Raw genomic sequence first — 27,320 nt, 5'->3', positions numbered from 1 at the left:
GTTTAAACCATAATAGTAATTTTTTTTAAATGCATTAAATCTGCAGTAAGTTGATGTTGAGCCATAAAACTGTGATCCTCCTGAGCATCGTTTCTGCTGGTTGGAAACAGATTAACAGTAATTTGTTTATTTCAATATAGAATTATAAATGCATAATTATAATTAGGTGCCATGTAACTGAATTTTCTTTTCTCAGGTAAAAGAGGAGCAATGCGACAGTGATGATTTGCAGATTATGTCTGAAAAGAAAGGGAATTTATTTGAAGTGACAATTGACAAGGTACAGAAATACATTGAATTCCTAGTTTCTAGCAGCAACAGGCTCTAAACAACCAGGACAGGCTGTCCAAGCGGACTGCATAGTCCTTTCTAATACTTTAGTTGCCTGTGATTCAGCTCTCGTCCAGTTTTAACAAAGATGGAAAATAAAACATTTTAAACAGATAAAAAAAGTAATAAACCCAACTAAGGTGTGTAGGGGCAGAGGAAGATAAATAAGCTTTTAATAGGAAAAAAAATCAGAGCAAGAAAATGGGTTTTTGATTACCCTATACACTCGAGTAATAGCTGACCTCGTGTGAAAGTCAACCCTCGGGTTTTTTTTAGCCAAAATATCCTAACTCTTTTTACTCACCACCTGCTGCCTGACAATCCCGCTCGCTGTTTGTGTTTTGTTTTGGTGTACAAACTCTATCCTTATGAGCACCCACCCAGCAAAACAGCTGCACTCAAACTCATCCTGATGCAAACCTACTCATTCATAGAATGGCACACCATCATGGGTGGCTATTCAGCTTCTTGTGTCTGTGCATGTCAACACAAACTGCCAAACTAAGGTTTTCCACCTTACTGGTGGGCTACCAAGTGTTGCCACAGTGTTCCTGCCAATCCCATAAACAGGTAGCAAGACGATGGGAGAAGGTGGATTTCAACCCCTGAAATATTAATCATATATAAGTTGACCTTTTTGGCTAAAATTTGTTCATGAAACTTGTCTTTTACATGAGTATATTTGGTATGCTTTTCAATCACCATACTAACACATTTGAGAGAGCCCAATAAATATATTAGCTGGCTTACAATAACAGATAATTTTCTATTACAAATTTTCTCCTCTCCCCTGAAAGGATTGACCCCTGACTGAAGTATGGTTCAACTAGAACCAGCTGCCTTCCAATAACTTGCCCTTTGTGTGCATTAATTAGCTATTTTCCCATGGAAGGCATCATAGTTTGACCCCAATCCATTGCTTTCCTTGCTGGCACGCCCTTTAGCTGTAAAACAATCAGGACTGGGAACCTTGCCTCTTATCTCTAACTCAGGCATTATGAAGTCAATAATAGTACTTGTACAACTGCCCTGATAGATTAGCAAATATAGCACACAGTGAGGATCAAAGCTAAGTCCTTCCTTAGTCTAGTTATTCACTGGGGGTGCTAGAGCAATTTTATATATAAACTAATTCCCAAATCAAGCTCATACAAGTTATAGAGTCATTTATGGTACAGAAGGAGGGTCATTTGGCCCATTGGGTCCATGCTGGTCCCCAGTGGAGCAATGCAGTCAGTCCCACTCCCCTACTCATTCCTGATAACCCTGCAACTTTATTTCCTTCAAGTGCCCATCAAGTTTCCTTTTGAAATAATTGATTGTTTCTGTATCCACCACCCTTGTGTACAGCCAGTTTCAGATCATTATCACTCATGCAAAAAAAAAAAAATCATCCCCTCATTCCCCCTGCATTTCTTGCCCAAAATCTTGCATTTGTGTGCAAGGACTAAGGGACAATTAGCTTAGGGTCTTGTCTACCTTGCCTAAGCCTGTCATAATCTTGTACGCCTCTGTCAAACCTCCCTCAGTCTCCTTTGCTCCAAGGAGAACAACCCCAGCTTTTCTAACCTAATCTTGTAATTAAAATCTCCCATCCCTGGACCATTCTGGTAAATCTTCTCTATACCCTCCCAAGGACTCTCGCAGCCTTCCTAAAGTGTCCTTGAGTAGAACTGGACGCAGTACTCTTGTACCAGAGCTTTATATAGGTTTGGCATAACTTCTCTGATGTTGTACTCAATGTCTGTATTTATGAAGCTCAAGATCCAATATGCTTAGCTAACCACTCTCAATCTGTCCTGCCATCTTCAAGGATCAATGCACATGTACCCCCAGGCCCCTCCGTTCTTGCACACTTTTTGGAGCTATGCCATTAAGTCTATATTACCTCTCCCCATCCATCCTACTAAAATGTATCACCTCGCACTTCTCTGTATTAAATTTCATCTGCCACTTGTCTACCCACTTATCTATGTCCTGTTGCTGGCAATTTGTATCATTTATGTACATATGTATAAATGAACAGCCCCTGCGTATGCCATCATCAAAGTATTGTAAGAACTCTATTGGAAGCCTACCTGTGGATGTTGAATATAAAGGTGAGCCAACTTCCTATGAATACCACCCACGGCTGTCATGCCATGTGAAAGCTCACATAAAGAATTATTATTTAAATGAAGTGTTGCCATCCTAACAGTATTTATTGCCTCCTTTAGGAGAAGGGAGGAATCTGGGAGTAGTGAGTTAGGTGGGTGAGTGGGTTGCAGGGATGTGTGGGGAGAAATGAGAAGGTAATGACATTCCTATAGTTTCTTGCATGTTCTCGGGAATCCCAAAGCAATTTTGAAGTGTAATTATTGTTGTTTTATAGGTAAACACAGCAGCCAATTTGTGCACAGGAAGATTCTGCATAAAGTAATTGAGATAAATGAGCAGATAACCCGTTTTTATGGTGTTGGTTAAGGGATTAAAGTTGCACAGAACATCGGAAGAGCTCCCTAATCTTCAAACAGTGCCATTGTATCATTTATATCCACTTGTTTGGATAGGACATTAGTTTTAATTCCCTCAGAGTATCAGCCTAGGCAATATCCTTGAACCTGTAACCATCTGACTCTGGCAAGTGCTACCACTCTGCTAATGCTTTCACCTGCCCAAGAGAGAACTTGATACTCTTGTTTTGAAGAGTGGCTCTGTTGCACGAATAGGATTGTTAATATTTGTCACTCCTATTTTTTTTGAGGTTTTTATCCTCTTTGGCCATGTTACTTACCAAATGCATGGGAGATATTTATTAAAGTGCTGTTATATTTGGAATCTGCAAAGTTGCACAAATTAATGCACCACAAGAGAATGAAAACCATTTGTAAGACATGTACTAAACTTACTTGAATTTGAGTTGTTACTGTTTCCTTTTCTGTCATTCTAAATCCGTAATCTGAAAGAACAATCTAAAAATGTGAAAAACTTTGGGGGGTGATTTTAACTGACTGCCCAATTGGAACTGGACAACTGCATGGTTAAAATTTTCTCTCTAAACCTACTAACCCATTGGTACGTGCCGCCACTTTACCCACATTTTTTAGGCAACCGTGGTTACTGGAAACAGTATTTAAAAGATTGGAGGGCCTGCAGTAGAACAATCATAGTCGCCCCTGAATAAGCAGTCAAAGGGTTTAAGGGACTGTCATTCTTGCTTCTTTGTTTTGGATGGAGGAGAAGGAAAAAGAGCAGCAACCTGAACAAGGAGATGTAGGCACTAGGCTGTTCGTGGAAGACTGTATCTAGGTCACAGGCAAGGGCAGAAATTTTGGCCCAGAAGAGGACAGGCCAATTAAGGTAAGTTTATGGCAAAATATCAGCCCCCTAGCAATAGACAAGTAGAGTGGTGGGATCAACTCTCCAGACAGGCTATGAAGCCCTCCCCTCAGCACCCCCAGTTACAGACTGCCCTTGCACGATAGTGCCCAGCAACTGTGGTCATTTGTAATTTAAAAGTTGGTGAAGCCAGAGGTGCCTCTTGCTCTCACGCTCTCGCACGTTCTTAGCTACAGCAGGAGACTGCTGCCCCTTCTGAGCTGGGGGGCCTCCGATTTGCTGTCCAGTTTCGAGAGCCTGCCCGCCATACTTAATTGGATGATAAATATGCCGTTTGCCCACCAATTGGCCCAGGTCAGGGGCAATTATTGTCCACTAACTGTTCCTGGACCCCAAATTGACCCCAGTGACATGACCCAAAATCCTGCCCCAAGAGTCTTTTTCCTGTAAAGGAGCAGCGCTTCTCCCGTTGGGCTACTGCTGATCTCTACAACCTTCTGCATCATGACCTGTTGAGCAAGTGGACTATCCTGTCTCAATTTTCTGAATTTTATTTATTTTCCTTTCTTTGAAGAAATATTCCTGCTTTCCTCCATACCACTCCTTGTGGCATGCATAAAACCTAAGAGCAGAAGTATTCCATTTGGCCCATCAAGACTGCTCCGCCATTCAATGAGATCATGGCTGATCTGATAATCCTCAATTCCACCTTCCTGCCTTTTCCCCATAACCCTTGAGTCCCTTACTGATTAAAAATCTGTCTGTCTCAGTCTTCAACATACTTAACAACCCAACCTCTACAGCCCTCTGCGGGAAAGAATTCCACAGATTCACTACCCTCTCAGCATCTCTGTCTTAAATAGGTAACCCCTTACTCTGAGATTATCCCCTCTGGTCCTAGACTCTCCCACAAGGTCAAAAAACCTCTCAGCATCTACCCTGTCAAGCCTCCTAAGAATGTTATGGGCAGAATTTTTAGGTTGCTGTGTGGATGTGCGCCCAATCCGATCAGCTGCAAAATTGCGCGGGATGACATCAGGCAGGCATCCCAACATCATCCCGTGCTCCTGCGATATTTCAATCGGCAGGCACGCACAAAATTCAGAAGCGTGCCCACCAACAATTAAGAGGGCAATTAAGGGAATGAAAGTTATAATTGTCTCCAGTTTTTCGTGGCCCACCCAACCTTATGGTTGGCAGACGGGCGAATCGGCCAGGCAGCCTTTGCACTTTTCAACAAACCTCATCCAAGGGTGTGATAAGGTTTCTGTTATTAAATTTTTAAAAATAAAAATGTATCGACAGAATTTACATCATGTATATGTTCAGGTGACTGATTGTGATGCGTGGGCATTTTTTCTGGACTTTAAAAGCTTTATTTATTGGTTTTGAAGTCTTCAGCTCCCTGAGGCACCTCTTTGGCTTCAGGGAACTTTCATTCAGCGCTTGCCTGTGCTTAGCTCAGCGCCCTCCCCCACCCCGGCTGTGCTGAGCATTTCAGCACGTGCTTCAAGCTGACTGAATGCTCCCGCATGCCAGCCTAAAAATCCTGCCCTATATGTTTCAGTAAGGTCGCCTCTCATTCTTCTAAACTCCAATGAGTACAGGCCCAAACTACTCAACCTCACCTCATAAGAAAATCCCTCCATACCCAGGAACAACCTAGTTAACCTTCTCTGGACAGCCTCCAATGCCAGTATATGTTTCCTTAAATAGGGGGACCAAAACCGTTCACAGTATTCTAGATGTGGTATAACTAGAGCCTTGAACAGTTTTAGCAAGGCTTCCCTATTTTTGTACTCCATTCCCTTTGAAACAAAGGCCAACGTTCCATTTGCCTTCCCTATTACCTGCTGAACTTGTATGCTAGCTTTTTGTGATTCATGCACGAGGGCCCCCAAATCTTTGTGCAGCAGCTTTCTGCAGTCTTTCTCCATTTAAAGAATATTCAGCTTCTCTATTCTTCCTGCCAAAGTGCATAACCTCACATTTTCCCACATTATATTCCATCTGCCAAGTTTTTGCCCACTCACGTAACCTGTCCAAATCCCTCTGTAGACTCAGTGTTATCCTTACCACTTGCCTTCCCACCTGTTTTTGTGTCATCTGCAAACTTGGCGATAGTACATTCACTTCCCTCATCCAAGTCATTAATATATATTATAAATAATTGCGGCCCCAGCACTGATCCCTGTGACACTCCACTAGTTACAGGTTGCCATCTGAAAATGCCCACCTTATCCCAACCCTCTGTCTTCTATTAGTTAGCCAATCCTCTATCCATGCTAATATTCTACCCCCAGCACTGGGCTGTTATCTTATTAAGTGGCCTTATGTGCAATGCCTTATGGAAAGCCTTTGGAAATCCAAATATATTACATCTATTGGTTCCCCTTTATTTATCCTGCTTGTTACCACCTCAAAGAATTCTAAGAAATTTGTCAGGCATGATTTCCCCTTCATGAAGTCATGCTGACTGCTTGATTAGATTATGCATTTCTAATGCTCTGCTATTACATCCTTTATAATAGACTCTAACATTTTTCTAATGACAGATGTTAAGCTAACTGGCCTATAGTTGCCTGTTTTTTTTTGCCTCCCTCTCTTTTTGAATAAGGTTGCTACATTGGCAGTTTTCCAATCCTCTGGGACTTAAGGATTCTTGGAAGATTACTACCAGTGCATCCACTATTTGTGTAGCTACTTCCTTTAATATCCTAGGATGGAACCCATCAGGTCCAGGGGACTTATCAGCCTTTGGCCCCATTAGTTTCCCTAGTACTTTTTCTCTAGTGATAGTTATTGTATTTATTCTCCACCATTACCCCCCTCACTTTGCTCCTTGATTATTTAGTATTTTTGGAATGCTATTAGTATCTTCTACCGTGAAGACTGATGCAAAGTATTTATTCAACTCCTCTGCCATTTCCTGGTTCCCTATTACTACATCCCCAGCCTCATTCTCTAAGGGGCCTATGTTCACTTTGGCCTCTGTCTTCGTTTTTTATATATTTAAAGAAGCTTTTACTGTCCATTTTTATATTACTTGCTAGTTTACTCTCGAGGTTTATTTTCTCCATTTTTTTGGTCATCTTTTGTTGGTTTTTAAAACTTCCCAATCCTCTGGCTTACCACTAATCTTTGCTACATTGTATGTTTTTTCTTTCAATTTGATACTATCCTTAACTTCCTTGGTTAACCATGGTTTGTTTATCCACTTCTTAGAATCCTTCTTCCTCACTGGGATATATCTTTGTTGTGAGCCATGAACTATTTTCTTAAACGTCTGACATTGTTCATCAACCGTCTTTTCTGCTAAACTCCTTTCCCAGTCCACTCCAGCCAACTCTGCCCTCATTCCTTTGTAATTACCCTTAGTTAAGTTTAGCAAAGATGTTTCTGCAGTGTGTAGGAAAGCTTATGTCCTTCCATTTTGTGACAATCTGTTTGAATTTTGCTTCATTTGGAAATTATCTTTTTATATTTCACATCCAAATTCGATCGAGGTATTCAAAATCATGAGGGCTCTGGGCAGAGTAGATAGTGAGAAGCTGTACTCATGAGAATATCGAGAATGAAAGGGCACAGATTTAAAATAATTGGCAAGAGAAGCAAAAGCAAAATGAGGAAAATCTTTTTGATGTAGTGAGTGGTTGAGATCCAGAATGCACTGCCTACGAGTGTGGTGGACACAGGTGCAATCAAAGCATTCAAAAGGGAATTGGAGAGTTATCTGAAAAGGAGGAATGTGCAGGATTATGGGGAATGGGGAGGGGAAAGTGAGGGAAAGGCACTAGATGAGTTGCTCATTCAGATTGCCAGTGCAGACACGATGGACCTCTGTGCTCTAACAGTTCTGTGATCCGTGCTCCAATTGATGATATTTAAGTAAAGGTCTACTTAACAATTCCAAAAAGGAACAAGAGATTTGTATAATTTGAAGTCTGCATTATTTTGCACAGTAATTTCTAAAACAAACCTAAATATAAATGTTGCAGTCTGGGTTTATTACCATTCTAACTACTTTTGTGACATAACTTATTTGCACACAAATGGGACACTTCACTCAATGAATAATGAATGTCATTAAATACTAAACTTTATAAGACTTTATTCTAAATTTTATTTACTTTAGGCTAGGCGACAAGCTTTGCAAGAAGAAATCGACAGAGTATCTGGCAAAACTGGTACTTTAGAAAATAAAGCTTCCCCAGAAGGCAAACCAAGAGTAAGTAAAGACTTCATGGCTAACATGTATGTTTAGTAGAAGAGATCCTCATGGAAATCAGTATGGCTGGGTATTAATATAAGAAGTTATGATTGATTAGCTGCAAAATCATATTTTAAGGTCTAACTTTAGATGAACAAATTGATTCAAGGAGTTTTCAAAAGCCACTTGAATTCTGCAGCTATGTTTTGAAAGGTCCGAGTAAATACTTAGGCATTGCCTGGCATTTCTTATTTATCCTAATGAATCAGAGAAATGCTGATAATAAGAATAGAAACCGTATACATGTTGATGCTTAAGTGTAATATTCTGCCATAGTTTAGGGCTTGTCTGTGTTGTAATTGCTGTGCATTTTTAAAGTCATTAGTCAGGTCACGTACAGGTCAAATTGTGTTAGGCTTTTTAAGAATCTAATTTTAATTATTAAAAAATTAGCTACAGTAAATTAATTGTTATTTTGCAAATTAAAAAATGTTCACCGGTTCGAGGCGTGGATCTAAAATAGCCAAGATCAAGTTACTGACTCCCTCTTTTTTAAAAAGACCAATAAATTGACTGCAGTGTTGGCTGTGGTCAGCTAGTGTTGGCTATTTTTTAACATTTTTTTTTAGATGGAAACTGCATTGATAAACGCAGGATGAGGGAGGAGAATTCAACTTCCTCCCCAAGTGGTAACAAGGTCAATGAAGTCGTGGCTTCTCCCATCTGAAGCTGGCTTCAGAGGCTAAAATCCGTTTTGGGCTTTGGCCTATTTTGAATGCTGCCCACAGCTGTGGATGTCAAACAGACAACTGGGAAATCATTCAACTTCAAAAGAGACTGTTACAGCAGTTCTGGAGGATATACGGGTCAGATCCTTTGAAATTCTCCTCGCTCTTCCTAGACACACGTTGAGCAGCCACCAGATGTCCTTTTGAAAATGTAGAAACAGGGGTGGGCCATTTACACCCCACAAGCATTTTCTGCCCCTCAAGATCATGGCTGATCTGTGACCTAGCTCCATATCCTTTGCCTCATACCTTGTAATACCATTGGTTGACAAAAATCTATCAATCTCAGGTTGAAAATTAACAATTGATCTGACATCATTTGCTGTTGTCAGAAGAGAGTTCCAAACTTCTACTACTCTTTGTATATGGAAGGGTTTCCTAATTTCACTTTGGAAAAACCTGGCTCAAATTTTTTTAGACCACGCCCCCAGTCTTAGACTCCCCAACCAGCGGAAATAGTTTCTCTTTATCTACCCCATCTGTTCCCCTTTAATGCTTTGAAAACTTCAATCGGGTCACCCGTTAACCTTCTAACCTGGGGAATACAACTCTTATTTCCTTTATAATTTAACCCGTGGAGTCCAATTATCATTCTGGTAAATCTACATTCCAAACTTCCAAGGCCGATAATTTTCTCTAAGATGCGGTGCCCAAAATTGCTCACCGTGTTCCAGGGATGGTCTAACCAGGATTTTGTATGGCAGTAATGTAATTTCCACCCATTTGTATTCCTGTCTTCTAGATATAAAGGCCAGCATTCCTTTAAATTCTTTAATTACTTTCTGTATCTGTTGATGACTGGACCCCGAAGTCTCTCTGAACTTCCACTGTTTCTAGCTTTTCACTGTTCTATCCCTTTTAGGCTTGAAGTGGATGACCTAATTTTTGCCTCTATTGAAATCTATTTGACACCATTTTATCTATTCACAATCTAATATCTCTTTGTAATTTTATGCATCCATTTACACTGCTTATAGTGCAGCCTATCTTTGTGAAATCAGAAAAATTGGATATGTTATTTCCTATTCATCATTTAAGTGATTAATAAATACGATGAATAGTTGAGGCCCTAACGCAGATCCTTGTGGGACACCATTATTCACAATCTATCGATTAGAGTACCTGCCCATTATTCCTACTCACTGTCTCCTGCCAGCCAACCAATTTCCTAACCAGGTTAATAGTTAGCCTTCAATTCCATGAACTTCAACTTTAGCCAACAGTCTCCAATGAAAGACTTTTTCAAAGGCCTTCTGGAAGGCACTATAAATAAAGCCATGTCCACCACATTGAATTGTTTGAAGAGGTAAACAATCAGGTTCATCGGGCATGAACTACGCTTTACAAATCCATGCTATCTCTTTCTGATCAGCTGAAAAGTTTCAATTTTAATAAGGGACTCTGGCAATTTGCAGACAACAGTTTGGGCAAACTGGTTTATAATTCCATAGATTTACTCTGTATTTTGCTTGCATTTAGTTTTGGTGTGCCCCATCCCTGATTTAGTATGCTGGCACGCTGATTTCTTCCTTCACTGTAAATACTGAAGCAAAGTCATTATTCGGCATGTTGGCCGTTTCTTTATTTTCATTGACAGTATCACTGTTATCAGTTTTCAAAGGGCCTATGTTGCTCCTGGCCACTCTGTTTTCCTGAATAATTTTTGTGTTTATTTTAATATCCTTTGCAAGTTTCCTCTCATACTCCATTTTTGTAGCTCTCTCTATCTGTTTTCTCACCCTTTGTTCTTTGTATCTTTTCCAGTTGCCAGGATTTAGGCTTTCACTTTACTTTTATGTTATCTCTTATCTCTTTAGTCACCATGGCTATTCTTTTTTGGCAAGTAGAACTCTTGTCCCTTAGGGATGTGAACTGGTTCTATTTCACATTTAAGTTCTTTTCTTGAACACCTCTTACTGACCTCCTTTCATTTTACCCAATAACAGATTTGCATAGTTTACTGTGAACTGTCTGTCTAATCCCAGCCTTGCCTAAATAGAGTTATAGAATCTTTTTTTTACACATTCATGGGATGTGGGCTTCGCTGTCTGGTCCAGCATTTATTGCCTGTTCCTAATTGCCGTTGTGAAGGTGGTGGTGGTGGTGGTCTTGAACCACTGCTGTCCATGTGGAGTGGGTACACCCACAGTGCTATTAGGGAGGGAGTTCCAGGATTTTGACCCAGTGACAGCGAAGAAATGGTGATATAGTTCCAAGTCAGGATGGTGAGTGATTTGGAGGGGAACTTCCAGGTGGTGGTATTCCCATATGTCTGCTACCCCTGTCCTTCTAGATGGCAGTGGTCATGGGTTTGGAAGGTGCTGTTGAAGGAGTCTTGGTGAATTCCTGCAGTGCATCTTGTAAATGGTACACACTGCTGCTACTTTGCATCGGTGGCGGAGGGAGTGAATGTTTGTGCATGTGGTGCCAATCAAGCGGCTGCTTTGTCCTGGACAGTGTCAAGCTTGTTGAGTGTTGTGGGAGCTGCAGTCATCCAGGCAAGTGGGGAGTGTTCCATCACACTCCTGACTTGTGCCTTGTAGATGGTGGACAGGCTTTGGGGGAGTCAGGAGGTGAGTTACTTGTCACACTACTCCTGGCCCCTGACCTGCCCTTGTAGCCACAGTATTTATATGGTGAGTCCAGTTCAGTTTCTGGTCAATGGTAACCCCCAGGATGTTGATAGTGGGAGATACAGTGATGATAATGCCATTGAACATCGAGGAGAGATGGTTGTATTCTGTCTTGTTGGAGATGTTCATTGCCTGGCACTTGTGTGGCATGAATGTTTCTTGCCACTTGTCAGCCCAAGCCTGGATGTTGTCCAGGCCTTGCTGCATTTGGACATGGACTGCTTCAGTATCTGAGAAGTCACTAATGGTGCTGAACATTGTGCAATCATCAGCGAGCATCCCCACTTCTGACCTTATGATGGAAGGAAGGTCATTGATGAAGTAGCTGAAGATGTTTGGGCCGAGGATACTACCCTGAGGAACTCCTGCAATGATGTCCTGGAGCTGAGATGACTGACCTCCAATGACCACAACCATCTTCCTTTGTGCTAGGTATGACTCTAACCAGCGGAGAGTTTTCCCCCTGATTCCCACTGACTCCAGTTTTGCTAGGGCTCCTTAGTGCCACACTTGGTCAAATGCGGCCTTGATGTCAAGGGCAGTCACTCTCACCTCACCTCGGTGGTTCAGCTCATTTGTCTATGTTTGAACCAAGGCTGTTATGAGGTCAGGAGCTGAGTGGCCCTGGCAGAACCCAAACTGGGTGTCAGTGAGCAGGTTATTGCTAAGCAAATGCTGCTTAATAGCACTGTTGATGACCCCTTCCATTACTTTACTGATGATGGAGAGTAGACTGATGGGGCGGTAATTGGCCGGGTTGGATTTATTTTGCTTTTTGTGTACAGGACATACCTGGGCAATTTTCCATATAGCCGGGTAGCTGCCAGTGTTGTAGCTGTACTGGAACAGCTTAGCTAGGGGCATGGCAAGTTCTGGAGCACAAGCCTGAAGTACTATTGTCGGAATATTGTCAGGCCCCATCGCCTTTGCAGTATCCAGTGCCTTCAGCTGTTTCTTGATGTTACATGGAATGGATCTAATTTGCTGAAGCATAGCATCTGTGTTGCTGGAAACGGCCGGAGGAGCCGAGATGGATCATCCACTCGGCACTTCTGGCTGAAGATTGTAGCAAATGCTTCAGCCTTATCTTTCGCACTGATGTGCTGGGCTCCTCCATCATTGAGGATGGGGATATTTGTGGAGCCTCCTCTTCCAGTGAGTTGTTTAATTGTCCATCACCATTGATGACTGGATGTGGCAGTACTGCAGAGCTTAGATTTGATCCGTTGGTTGTGGGATCGCTTAGTTCTGTCTATCACTTGCTGCTTATGTTGTTTGGCATGCAAGTAGTCCTGTGTTATAGCTTCACCAGGTTGACACCTCATTTTTAGATATGCATGGTGCTGCTCCTGGCATGCCCTCCTGCACTCTTCTTTGAACCAGGCTTGATCCCCTGGCTTGATGGTAATGGTAGAGTGGAGGGTATGCAGGGCCATGAGGTTACAGCTTGTTTTCGAGTACAGCTTTGCTGCTGTTGGTGGCCACAGCGCCTCATGGCTGCCCAGTTATGAGTTGCTAGATCTGTTAGAAGTCTATCCCATTTCACATGGTGGTAGTGCCAAACAACACGATGGAGGATATTCTCAGTGTGAAGGCGGGACTTTGTCTCCGCAATGACTGTGCGGTGGTCACTCCTACCGATACTGTCATGGACAGATGCATCTGCAGCAGGCAGGTTGGTGAGGATGAGGTCAAGTATGTTTTTCTCTCTTGTTGGTTCCCTCACCACCTGCCACAGACCCAGTCTAGCAGCTATGTCATTTAGGACTCAGCCAGCTCGGTCAATAGTGGTGCTACCGAGCCACTGCTGGTGATGGACATTGAAGTCCCCCACCCAGAGTACATTGTGCACCCTTGCCACCCTCAGTGCTTCCTCCAAGTGGTGTTCAACATGGAGGAGCACTGATTCGTCAGCTGAGGGAGGGCGGTACGTGGTAATCAGCAGCAGGAGGTTTCCTTGCCCATGTTTGACCTGATGCTATGAGACTTTATGGGATCCGGAGTCAATGTTGAGGGCTCCCAGGGCAACTCCCTCCTGACTGTATACCACTGTGCTGCCACCTCTGCTGGGGCTGTCCTGCCGGTGGTACAGGACATAACCAGGGACGATGATGGTGGTGTCTGGGACATTATCTGTAAGGTATGATTCCGTGAGGATGACTATGTCAGGCTGTTGCTTGACTAGTCTGAGAGACAGCTCTCCCAATTTTGGCACTAGCCCCCAGATGTTAGTAAGCAGGACTCCGCAGGGTCGGCAGGGCTGAGTTTGCCGTTGTCGTTTCCAGTGCCTAGGTCGATGCCGGGTGGTCCGCCGGGTTTCATTCCTTTTTTGTGACTTTGTAGCAGTTTGTTATAACTGAGTGTCTGGCTCGGCCATTTCAAAAGGCAGATAACAAACAACTACTAAATTATTAAGAGTCTGGAGTCACGTGTAGGCCAGACCAGGCAAGATGACGGATTTCCTTCTCTAAAGGACATTAGTGAACCAGATTGGTTTTTACAACAATCGACAATGGTTTCATGGTCATCATCAGACTTTTAATTCCAGATTTTTATTGAATTCAAATTCCACCATCTGCTGTGGCAGGATTCGAACCCGGCTCCTCAAAGCATTACCCTGGGTCTCTGGATTACTAGTCCAACGACAATACCACTACGCCATCGCCTCCCCCTATGGTACAGAAAGAGTCTATGCTGGTACCCCATGGAGCAATCCGGTCAGTCCCACTCCCCTGCTCGTTCCCCATAGCCCTGCAAGTTTATTTCCTTTTGAAATCATTGATTACCTGTGCTTCCACCACCCGGGGGCGGTGAGTTTCAGTCATTACCACTAGGTGCGTAAGGTTCTTTCTCCTATTCCCACTGCGCCTCTAAACCTGCGAATCTAGTATTAGAAGCTGTTTCTTCTTAAATACTACGTTGGAATCGGCAATAAATGCTGGCCTAGCCGGCGATGTCCGCATCCCATGGAAGAATAAAGGAAAATCACATTATTGCTGTTAAATAAATATTCACGCATTGCTGGGCTATTAACTAAACATTCCCTGCCCTTTTGTTCTAGGATATGTTGTTGCAGAAAACTCTCAAACACACTCAAGAAATACATTATCTTTCCAACCTGTGCAAATTTGCTTACCCCAATCTATATGAAATTTAAAATCCCTCATTAAAATCACCCCCTGCCTTCATTACATGCTTGTCTAATCTCTGCATTTATACAATCTACCACTGCTACCAAGGACATAAAAACAACTCCCACTACAGTCTTAAACCCTTGTATATTTCTTAATTCTGCTCTCAAAACCTCCACTGCCTGTTTCCCTTCCTTTATACCCTCTTTTACCATTGAAGTGATTTCATCCTTAATCACTAGATCCTTCTCCTTTGTCTTTTTCTCTCTTTTGTAGACCATATAACCTGTTATATTTAGTCCCCATCCTGACTGTTTGCAGCCATGTCTCACTAATGGATATGCCCTCCAAATTGAATTTGCACCTGCAATTCATTCAATTTGTTACTTGTATTCTGTGTGTTTGTATAAAGGATGCTTATTTTCACCACACACTCTAACCTGTCCTCCTGCCTAATGTTTTAGTAATGTTTTATTAATTTATCTCTCTGGTTTAACCGCTACATTTTTTTATTTTTCCCTTTTTATATGTGGTGTCTAAAGCACAATTTCTGACTGTTACTGTACTCTCTTTGCTTTAGTTTATTTTTAAACTGTTATCTATACTACCTTTTCCACCTGAGCCTTCACCCCATGCCTCCTGCACTTAGTAGTTTAAAGTCATTGTGCCTGCCATGTTTTTCCTTTCCACTAAGATCCTGGTCCCAGCCCAGTTCAGGTGAGCTTGTCCCAGTGGTACGGTTCCTTCCTGTCCACTACTGGTGCCAATGTCCCGTGAAATGGAACCTTTCTTTGCAGTTGACAACAGAATTGAAATGGAAATGTTACAATAGCAATTTCCAATGATACAAAACGTAACAACAGAAGTTACAGTTTGTGAACAGGAAGTACATGTTCTCTGCAAGATTTTTAATGTAAAAAAAATTTTACATCTGTTGAGATCTGGGTGATATTGATCCAAATCTGTTCTGATTGCAGTTCATGGAACTTTTATAGAATAAAAGCTTATATTGTTTGCAAATACGACTCTACTTAACCCTACAAATGAACAGAAATAGTTTGGTTAAAAATATGTTCATAGCAATTTATTTCTTTTGCATTTCAATTTATGTACAGTGCTAATGTTTTTGAACAAGATCATAATCACTGAATCACGTATTGGGGTCTTCAACAAGGCAAAATGCCATGATGGTATTGTATGTTGAAGAAGGCTTAAGAGGTTGAATGGTCTACTCCCCTCATTTCTTACATTTGCCCTCTTAAGTGCAACCATATGCTAAGGTCCTGGCCTCCTCCTGTTCCATCCCTTAATTCCCTCATGACTCTGGAGCTGAGACTAGGGAATTTAACAAAAGAAAGCATCATTTTTTTAAAATGGCCTAAAGACATTAAGAGATATAAACTGTTCAATAGACATACAGGCTCCAGTACTAACTTGGAGGTTTTGTCGGCTGGTTTGTGGTCAGGAAACCCAGAAGAATGGGTTCTCTCCCTCTCCATCTCCCCCTCTCTTTCCCCCCTGCCCCCCACCCCAGGCTCAGCGAATTTTACAGCAGGGCCTGATTAACCTTCTTTGTGCCTGTTTCCCAATTGCAGCTAGACAGATTGAGAGGCTGGTATGTGTCAGCAAGGAAGACCTGCAGCACCAGGCTGCAGCTGAGGCGTGGAGTAGATGTGAAGGGCAGTGGGGGGGAAAACATTGGGAGAGGGATGGGTCAGATGGGAGAGGAGTCAGGGGCGGGTGTCATGCAAAGGGGTGCAGGGGGCGGGGTGATTGAAAGGATTTAAACAAGAGGTTTTCAATGTGGGAGAACAAGTAAGGTGGATCCAGCAGGTAAATGCACTTGCAATCCTTATCTCCCATTAACTCCCATTTGTCCAGGGTTTGGGAAACCTGGCTGACCAGGGTACAGTTTAAAATGGATGTTAAATCTGAGGCGCACAGCCTTATTATAATAATCTAAACATTAAGCAATGGTTACCTGTTCCTGCCCCACCTCCATTAAAACCTTATCAAGGCAAGTTTGAAATGGGTTTGAGATTTTACATCCCACTTGGCCTAAACTCACTTATTTTGGGGATTTAAATTTCAATCAGAGTAGAAACTTGCAGGAAAATGTGGGAAAGACGGATACAAGTGAGGGCATCTGAGCCAGCCAGAAAAGTGGAAGAGAAATAGACAAACTCCAAGAAAGGGAGGCCAGCAGATATTTACATGGGTCAACATCAAGGGAGATAAAGTACTGCTGAATAAATTTAGCTGAAATTAACTTTATGAACATAATTTATGCTGATTACAGAGGTATATTCTGTCAAATAATTAGCTTTTATAGTGCAGGCAGTGGCATGTGGTAGCAGATTGATTAATTAAAATCTATTTCATTGTTGCATAGAGGGTTTGGCACTGGTAACAATACTTCATAGGATATGCATAGAATATACTTTGGGGATTTTTGAAATATTAAAGAATTTCATTATTCGGTTGCAAGCTGCATTTCACAGGAGCAAGTCGAACAAGAATGAACTATTTCAATCAGATCATGTTGAAGCATTTGTGTTCAATATATGTCACTAGCATGTACTGCAAATACATCACAAAAGCTTGAGTGGGTGCTAATTTTTTATTCATGTATATCACAATTTGAATATTTAGCTAGTGATAGCTTTTTATTATAAGTGATGTCCATAGGTTGAAAAGATTACTTTCATATCTCCAGGATCGTGATGCCATTAAAGTGTAAATATATTTTTAGCACCGTTTTAAAGTACACCTGCTCAGTAGTGAGTAATGGACCTACTTCCAGCCATTGAATCAACTTCACATGACATTTATTATCTTACCACAGCCACGATCTGTCCTCTCCAATTGTACGGATAAGAAATTTCCACTTTTTGGCAGAATTCCAACTTTTCAAGTATGGAATTCCAACCTTTGAAATGATGTCCTGACCTCTGACTCTCCGTGGTTGGTGCGTGTGACCTTGATCTCATGAGCTTTTAGCTGATCCTGGAAATCTGGGCGGTCCAAGGCACAATCCAGAGTGGGAAGCCCCAGCTCACTTCATGCCTGGACCCAAATTCCCAACTGTTTCTACTCAGCCTCGTGCCAGCCTGGATCCGGCTGTCGTCACATCACTCCTCTTAGCCGGGGTTGGCGGGGGTGGCATGCTGTGTTGCTGGCTGCTTGGTGGAGCCACAGGGTTCAACAGGCAGAACTCTTGGCTGTTCGTAGTGAATCAGTGGCAGTTTTCAGTCATGAAGGCCTGTGGGGCCCCAGTATGGCTCAGTTGCTGTAAGGCTGTTGGAAAGACCGGCTTCCAAATAAATAAGTGATTCGGGGAAATGGGGTTGGGAATGGGGGATGCTGTGTGTGTGTGTGAGAGAGAATGGAGTTGGGAAGAGGAGCTGCTATGTGGTGGGAGGAGAGGAGCTGATTACAATGTATGTGTCGGGGGGAGAGAGGGACTTCATTGAGTCTTCTGTCACCAGGGAATATGGAGAGCTTGGCTGAAACCTAGATGAAAATAATAACATTTTTACAAAGTACTTTAAGAACACTTGTGTTTACATGATGTATTATTATAGGCTAATCTGTAACATGCAGACTTTAATAGTATACATAACTGAATCTTACTATGCTGCTCTATTACTATTTTGTTTTTGCTAGGGTCTGGATCATGTTAATTTTCAAGTTTATTTTATATATTTCATATGATGTGAGCATTACTGGCAAGGTCAGCATTTGCCCATCCCTAATTGCCCTTGAGAACGTGGTGGTGAATTAAAATGAAGACACATTGGAAATAATTAGTTTGTAAAGCACTGCCATGGTCTTTTGCTTCACTTTGCATGTACATAATCCAGCAAGGTCATGTTCTGTTAGTATTGACAGGATGAGGTTGGGGGGAATTAACATTTAAAGAGAAATCCAAATGCCCCATTTTAACCAATAGATCTACACCACAAGATTTCACTTTTTTTTAACAAAACACAAACATTTTTGTTTGATTCATTTGTATAAACACTATTAACTTAATGCGGTTAATAACTGTGTATGTTATGCACTCAAATTTACTTCTTACTTCCCCGCAAGAATTCTCTTATAAAACACATCAGTCTTAAAGTTATTTACTTCTATAGGGACCACCGATAAGTATGCCACAGTCTTCCGGAGAATTCCTCTCAGCTCCAGTTATTCTTAGAGGTGAAGCTTTCTTTTACCCTCTCTTGACTACCAGAGCCCCAGTTCCTTGTTCCGGTTACTTTTCAATACTTCCAAGTTAGCTCAGCTGATTACTTTCTTTAGCAATAAGACACTGTGACACCCACGGTAGATTCTCCCACTCGATTCAAACTAGACAATCTTCCAGCTTCTGTTCCCTCAAGATTCAAAATGAGATTAAGCTGTATTCCACGTAGTCAATGATGAAGTTAGTGTTTTACTCTTTTTACAGTGCAGGTCTCTCTAACTGTCATTTGCTCTGGCTAACTTCACTTTGTGAGCTGCAAACTGCACAAGGTCCAAACTGAAACAAAAAACTCTCTCGGCAAATGCACAGAGAAATTGAAACCAGAAAACCTTCCTAAGCTCCACCCATCTCCATGATGACCTAGCCTGCACTGGGCTGTCCTCAAACTGACCTTAAGCTAATTATCCCTTGTTTACAATTTCTCCAGCTAAGTAAGTCCACTTTTGTTTTATAGCTCTATCTCTTGTATTCTGAGCCTATTAAACAAACATGGGTAACCTTCTGAACTGCCATTTCTTAGTGTTCTGGCAATCACTAAAGCCCAGCATTTTAACTACCTTGTCTTCACAACAATAATCTTCCCAGAACTAAATATTACCTCTAAAATAGTAACATGAACCATGAACTAAATACTCATAACAGTATGGACTTCATCCTGTATTACGTGCGCTAACTGTATTGAATGCTGAAATCACTTTGGTGATTTGATACAAACGTATTGGTCTGCAGTCTTGATGATAGTAGAAGGTAAACAAAGGGAAAACTAACTTTCCACCCACTTGAACTCTAATCATTTCCCCCATTTGAAGTAGCCTAGAAGCATTTGTGTTTCACCACTGTGAGAATGGATTTTTTAAAATATATTTTGGGGGAATATTGTGCTGTTCTGTAAGTGTGTGCGCGTGTGCCATTTAATTAAGCCAGGCAAGAGTTTCATAGGAGTCTGGGGGTTTGGAAACATGAAAAGGATAGAGGTGTTAAGTTGAGGTACAAGTGAATAGGTTAGATCTAACATTTGCATTTTTAAATAAATTGAGAGGTTGTTTGAATATCAGTGGGGAGTCAGAGATGACGAGGAAAATGTCTGCATCTTGCAGGAGTTCATAGGTAAACAAGTAGTGGGGATACGATATTTTATTGACATAAAAGCAAAGACAGGATAGAAACATGAAAGATCTTGTATTCAGATGGGTTTGAGTTTCAAAGAGGCGTGAGAACAATGGGACCGAGATGAAAGGGGACAAAAAATATATTAGAGTTACTGTTTATAGCTGTTGATCTAGAGATAGCTGGAGCTATTTGAGCTGTTGAGATAGCTGGAGCTCTGTGCTGGGAGAGGATGCAGTTTGAATCAACATCCAGTCAAGCCAGAAACGCCTTGGACTGCAGCAAGCAGTTTTATTCTGAAGTAGATTCCACTGCAGAGTGGAAGAAGGTAAAGGTCATATGGTACACATTTATTGCAGCTCCTGCAGTTTGCCTTGTGTAATATTACTGGATTTCACATTTAAACGTCTATAAGGGAATGTTGCCTGGAAAGTGGTTACTTGTGGGTTTGACCAAGTAGAGAGTTTTGGGGGGAATGTTTTGTAAGACTAACCTTAATTGTGTAACTGTAATCTTGTGTGCTTAAGTTTTTTATTTTTTGTTCATAAAACTTTTACTTTTAATATGTAAAAAACCCAGAAGTGATGCTGGACCCTCTTGCTGCTGGGATCGGTACTATAGCATCTCGGTACATTAAAAAATTGTTATGGGCCTGTAAGCCAAGTTTCCCCCTGGGATTTGGTTTGCGCAGTATTTAATACCAGCTGTGGTTATAACACTACAGACTAAAAAGTGCCATAATTACATGATTACCTGCCACAAAAAAAGTAAGACTTTTTTTTGCCTTGCATAAGGTGCTTAAAGCTACACTTGGTGTTCTCACTGGATTGACCAAAAATGTATTTGTTTAGCTTTAGCTCTTTGCTCTTATACCCTGTATCCCTGCTTACAAAAACTAGGATCCCAATGATTTTTAATAGCGTTAATCAACTTGTCCTTTATTTAAAATAAGTATCTACACCCTTAAGTCTCTTTGTTCCAGTATTCCTTATAAAGTGTTACTATTTGGTATTTATTCCCTTGTTCTTCATCCTCACTTCTCCATATTGTATTTATTCTGAGATCTATCTGCTCAACCTACTAATCTAATTCTGTTCTTAAAAGAATTTATGGAACCTGATTCAACAATAGTTTCACAAGGAAATTGCACATTCTAACTATCCTCTGGAAAGATAAAAGCAAAATACTGTGGGTGCGGAAGCTGGAAACCTTAAATAAAAAAAGAAAATACTGGGAAAACTCAGCAGGTCTGGCAGCATCTGTGGAGAGAGAAACAGAGTTAACGTTTCGAGTCCATATGACTTCTTCAGAGTTATCCTTTAGGAATAACTGGTTTCTAACTTCACCTTTAATTTGTGTGATTACCTTAAATTTATGTTCTGTTACTGTTTTACCAGTGAAAGAGTCCATCACTGCTTACGCACAGGAATTAATCCATGCTAACAGTGATGGATCATGTTGGATCTATATCAGACTATCCCTTAACCATCGCAGTTCATTTTGCATTGAGGAGGGTGCCAGGAAAAGGGAAACTAGCTTCAAAATAAGAATTGGTCAGCAGCAGCCATGCAGCCTCAAGTCCTGAATTTAACTTGACCTGCACAGCGATAACCCAATTCACACTCAACTTATTTTACACCCCACTGACTTATAATTTCTTCTGTTAATTGATCCTAGGGACTTAGCATAATGGGTGGCAAGATTCCATTTGAAGTTACACTGGATCACTCAGAAACAGCACCAAGGCTAAATTTCCCCTTCCAATACAGACTTGAGGGTTCAAGGACAGAATCAATTTGGCTAGAGCTAAGGAACAAAAAGGGTGCAATTACATTATTTGGCGGTCTATAGACTGCACTGAGCAGTGATAAGGACGTAGAAGAACAAATTTGCAGGGAAATTAGAGAGATGCAAGCATTATAAAGTAGTTATAATGGGTGACTTTAATTAGTGTAAAGGGTGGAGAGGGACAAAAGTTCCTAGATTTTGTTCAGGAGAATTTTCTACAGCACTGTGTTCAATCCAACAAGAAAAGATGCACTGTTGGACCTGGTTCTTGGAAATGAGGTGGGCCAAGTGGATCAAGTGTCAGTGGGGGAGCATTTAGGAGACAGTGATCATTGTATTGTACGTTTTATGATGATGGAAAAGGACGATGGACAATTCAGAGTAAAACTAATTAACTGGATGAGAGCCGACTCTGATGGGGCAAGAACGGAGCTGGGCCAGATAGACTGGAACAAAAGATTGGCAGGAAAAACCGTAGCTAAACAATGGGCTACCTTCAAAAAAAGAATTGATTCGGACACAGTCAAGGTATATTCCATGGAAAGGGAAAGGTAGGGCAAACAAATCCAGAGCTCCCTGGATGAAAAAAAAAATTGAAATTAAGTTAAAAGGAGAAAAAGGGCGCTTATGACTGGCGTCGGTTAGAAAAGGGAGAACCAAGAGGAATACAGAAGGTTCAGAGAGGTGAAAAAGCATATTGGAGAAACGAAAAGGGATTTTGAGAAGGCTGGCAGCCAACATAAAGGGGAATCCCAAAGTCTTCTATAGTCAGATAAATTTAAAAAGTGTGGGAAAAGAAGGAATAGGGCCAATTAGGGAGTTAAAAGGGAATTTACATTTGGACGAAGGGGCCATGGCTGAGGTATTAAATGAGCACTTAGCATCTATCTTGTTGGTAAAGACAGATGCAACCCAGGCCATGGTAACAGATGAGGAAACTCTGTCACTAGAAGAGTTCAAAATTGATGAGGAAGAAATGCTGAACACACTGTCGGTACTTAAAGTTGACAAGGCACCGGGACTGGACGAGATGGATCTAAGGATATTGAAGGAAGTGAGAGTAGAAATTGCAGCGGCACTGGCCATAATCTTTCAGTCTTCCCCAGACTCGGGTGGTGCCAGAGGACTGGAGAATTGCAAACATTACGCCCTTATTCAAAAAAGGTTGTAAGGATAAGCCCAGCAATTACAGACCAGTCAGTTTAACTTCAGTGGTGGGCAAGATTCTAGAAACAATTATTCGCGATAGAATTAGTAGTCACATGGAAAAATATGGGTTGATAAGGAAGAGCCAGCATGGATTTCTAAAAGGGAAATCGTGTTTAACTAACTTGCTGGAGTTTTTTGAAGAGGTAACAGAAAAGATTGATGAGGGTTAACCGAGAAAGTTAAGGATAGTATCAAATTGAAAGAAAAAACATACAATGTGGTAAAGATTAGTGGTAAACCAGAGGATTGGGAAAGCTTGAAAAACCAACAAAAGATGACCAAAAATAATGAGGGAGGAAATAAACTTTGAAGGTAAACTAGTAATATAAAAGTAATATAGTAATATAAAGTAATATAAAAACGGACAGTAAGAGCTTCTTTAAATATATAAAAAGGAAGAGAGAGTCCAAAGTGAACATAGGCCCCTTAGAGAATGAGGCTGGGGAAATAATAATGGAGAACCGGGAAGTTACAGAGAAGTTGAATAAATACTTTGCTTCAGTCTTCATGATATAAGAAACTAATAGCATTCCAAAAATACTAAATAATCAAGGGACAAAAGGGCAGGAAATAAACACGATAACAATCACTAGAGAAAAAGTACTAGGGAAACTAGTGGGACTAAATGCTAATAAGTCCCCTAACCCTGATGGGTTGCATCCTAGGATATTAAAGGAAGTAGCCAAAGAGATGTACTCATTGGAGTTTAGAAGAATGAGAGGCAACCTTATTGAAACATATAAGATTGTTAAGGGGTTGATGGGGGTAGATGGTGAGAGGTTGTTACCCTTTGTGGGAGAGTCTAGGACCAGAGGGCTTAATCTCAGAGTAAGGGGGTGCCCATTTAAGACAGATGAGGAGAAATTTCTTCTGAGGGTAGTGAATCTGTGGAATTCTTTACCACAGAGAGCTATAGAGGCTGGGTCGTTAGTATATTCAGGGCTGAAATAGACAGATTTTTAATCAGTAAGGGAATCAAGGGTTATGGGGGAAGAGGCAGGAAAGTGGAGTTGAGGATTATCAGATTAGCCATGATCTCATTGAATGGCGGAGCAGACTCGAAGGGCTGAATGGCCTGCTTCTGCTCCTACGTCTTATGGTCTTATAGGATAATGCTATTGATGTAGTAGTGTACATGAACTTTCAGAAGGCATTTATATAGTGCCACATAACAGACTTGAGAAGTTATTGCTATTGAAATAAAAGGGACAGCAGCAACATGGATGCAAAATTGGCTGAAAAATAGGAAGCAGACAGTAATGGTTAATGGATATTTATCAGGCTGGAGGAAGTTTGTAGTGGAGTTCTCCAGGGGCCGGTATTGGGACCCTTGTTGTTCCTGATCTAGATCTTGGTGTGCAGGGGACAATTTCAAAGTTTGCGGATGATACGAAGCTTGGGAGTGTTGTGAACTGCGAGGAGGATGGTGTGGAACTTCAATAGGACATAGACAAGTTTGGAGTGGGCAGATAGGTGGCAGATGAAGTTTGATGTGAAGAAGTGTGAGGTGATGCATTTTTGTAGGAAGAACATGGACAGACAATATAAAATAAAGGGGTGGGGTGAAGTTTTGAAGGAGGTACAGGAGCAGAAAGACTGGGTGTATAGGTGCATATATCATTGAAGGTGGCAGGACAGGTGGAGAGAACAGTTAATAAAGCATATAGTATCCTGGGCTTTATTAATAGGGGCATAGAGCACAAGAGCATGGAGGTTATGCTGAATTTATATAAGACACTTGTTAGACCTCAGCTGGAGTATTGTGTACAATTCTGGGTGCTACACTATAGGAAGGATGTGAACTCATTGGAGATAATGCAGAAGAGGTTTACAAAAATGGTTCCAGGGATGAGAAACTTCAGCTATGAGGATAGATTGGAGAGGTTGGGACTGTTCTCCTTGGAGAGAAGGCAGCTGAGAGGAGACTTGATAGAAATGTTCAAAATCATGAGGGGGCAGGACAGAGTAGATAAGGAAAAACTGTTCCCACTCATAAGAGGATCAAGAAAGAGAGGGCACAGATTTAAAGTGATTTGCAAAAGAAGAAAGTGTGAGGTGAGAAAAATCTTTTTCACACAGCGAGTGGTTCGGGTCTGGAATGCACGGCCTGGAAGTGTGGTGGAGGCAGGTTCAATCGAGGCATTCAAGAGGGCGTTAGATGATTTCTATTCAAGTAATGTGCAGGGTTACGGGGAAAAGGCAAGGCAATGAGACTCGGTCATAATTCTCATTTGGGGAGCCGGTGAAGACATGATGGGCCGAATGGCCTCCTGTGCCGTTAAAATTCTGTGATTCAACATGGGACTCTTCATCTAGGAAATGGCTGAGTGACTCACCGAGCCACTGAAAATGTCTACAGCTCTTACTGTCTAATCTACCAAATAATATATTCTAAACAGGAGGTTGGTCTTCTGAGCTGTAAAATGTTTCATGTTCTGCAGCACTAATTCCATTTCCAATAGGGTTGATTTTAACTTTCCCAAATTGGGTTTAATGAGCAGTAATAACCTCAAACTGGAGTCAATAAATTTACTATCCCACTAATGCCGGCGATTGAGCTTTTGCCATTCTCAGCAGTCGCATCCTTTGTTGTAGGTGATAGGCTGCTTTAATTATCCTCCTATGATTTATATCTAATTACTATTTTAGGATAGAATTGGTTGGAACATGCCCAATATGTTCTCATAGCTTCACTGACAATAGTCTAAAAGGCCGTATAAAATAAAAGGGGAGGTGATGGCATAGTGGTATTGTCACTGACTGGTATTCCAGCGACCCAGGCTAATGCTCTGGGGACCTGGGTTCAAATCCCACCATGGCAGATAATGAAATTAGAATTCAATAAACATCTGGAATTAAAAGTCTGATGACAACCATGAAACCATTGCTAATTGTCATAAAACCCATCTGGTTTACTAACTGGTCTGGCCTGACCATGTGACTCCATTGACTCTTAACTACCCTCTGAACTAGGGCGATTTAAAAAGAAAAACATTATTCTGAGATCTATCTGTTCAATCTAAGGAGGTTCTTAAAACAATTTTCATGAGACAGAAATAATGTAAGGTGCCAACCTGAGTTCCCCCTGCAGCATGTCTGGTTTTACCTTGCTGCTGCTGCTCCATTGGTATATTTGCTTGATGTGCAGGAATTGTTAATTCCATTGAAATGAGATTGAAACATCAAAATGGCTCTAGCTTCTTCACCCACAGAATGAGCACCCTGATGGCTCACTCCAGCTGTTGGCTGCTCTATAAAACAATCCCAGTGTGTTTTCTATACTTAAGGAAGTTAAAATGTATTTGGAGATGATTTGTCTATGAATGAAGAAATCATAAACCCAAGATACTAAGAATTAGATATTTTAGAATATTGCAATCTTTAATCCTTTTAAAGCCTTTTTATATTTATTTTTATATTTATTTCCCCCTGTAGTGTACTGGCACACAATGGGACACAGCCACGTTTGAGAATATGGAGCAGAAAAATAAATTCTTGAGACTTATGGGTGGATTTAAATCGTCAAATCTGCCTCAAGCATCTAATTCTGGAAAGCACAATATGGCACTTAACAAGGAAGAAGAACAAAAATTTAACAGGACTCTGCAGAAGGAATTTGACAAAGCATTGAACCTTCGGCAACATCGAGGAATTGGCCTGGGTTTCCAACCTTTTTCAAATCAAATTAACAAAACATTTTTCATAGATAAGTATGCCTCAAAATCAAAGAAGTTTGATTTTAATTAGAAGACAAAATGAACCAATCTTGGCACAGATTTTGCTTCAAAAACTGAAACACTGTACAGTAACGTTTTGAAGAATAAGTGATTTTCCTTCATTCTCTTCCTGTTTTGAAGTTACTTGCCTGTATAAATGGAGCTGAATTAAACATGCTGGGTTCAGCTGTTTGCTTTAGTCTTATCCAAGCCTGTCAAATTGTAATTCTGATCTGAAGCACGGCAATTACTTCCAAACTCAATGGTGCAGCTGGAATCCAGACTCCGTGGCACTTTTTGTCAGTTCAGTATTGGATTTCACGTTGAACAGAGAGCTGGACCTGTCCTGATTGAATGGGCCAAATGCAGATTGGCAGCTTTATTTATATATTTTCCTGTGACTTTATTTTTCTATCTTACTTTTGCTTCTAATCAGTTAGGACTGTTATTTCCATTCCCTCATGTCAACAGTATTTTTATCTGGATAATAAATGCAAAACTTAAAAAGCAGCCTAGTGCAGTATAATTACATGGAACTCATGTTCTGAGAAGGAAAGTTTACAGATTTTTCATGCAATTAAAATGAAGCAATCAATGAAATAAAATACTTTAAAAATAATTTTAAATGGATGAGAATTGTCAAAAAATACTGGCAGCTATATGAGCACCGAAAGGATTGAATTTCAGTTATTTAGTTAATACAACAGTCTGTTCAAACTAATTGACTGCTTAACATGAAAAGAAACTCTGGATGAAAAATTGGGCTCCATTCTTCACTTTGCTAAAACGGCTAATTCTGCAGTGTTCTGCCTTGTGCCGACAGGATGCCTCAGCTACATCC

The 27,320-nt window shown here is 41.1% G+C and overlaps 1 protein-coding gene across 2 annotated transcripts in view; it reads left to right on the top strand.

Moving 5' to 3' along the window:
- LOC144691103 (uncharacterized) overlaps positions 1-27,098 on the top strand; it is a 32,806-nt gene extending 5,708 nt beyond the window's left edge. For both annotated transcript variants that reach the window (XM_078559176.1, XM_078559175.1), the window contains 3 exons: positions 197-280; positions 7,784-7,876; positions 26,199-27,098. In XM_078559176.1, the coding sequence (XP_078415302.1) occupies positions 197-280; positions 7,784-7,876; positions 26,199-26,510 (489 nt within the window). In that variant the 3' untranslated portion in view covers positions 26,511-27,098. The remainder of the gene's footprint in view (positions 1-196; positions 281-7,783; positions 7,877-26,198) is intronic.
- Positions 27,099-27,320: the final 222 nt, after the last annotated feature.

Source organism: Cetorhinus maximus, chromosome 15 (assembly GCF_964194155.1).
Source record: "Cetorhinus maximus chromosome 15, sCetMax3.hap1.1, whole genome shotgun sequence".
Classification (NCBI taxonomy): domain Eukaryota; kingdom Metazoa; phylum Chordata; class Chondrichthyes; order Lamniformes; family Cetorhinidae; genus Cetorhinus; species Cetorhinus maximus.
This window is presented reverse-complemented; position numbering and strand designations above follow the sequence as displayed.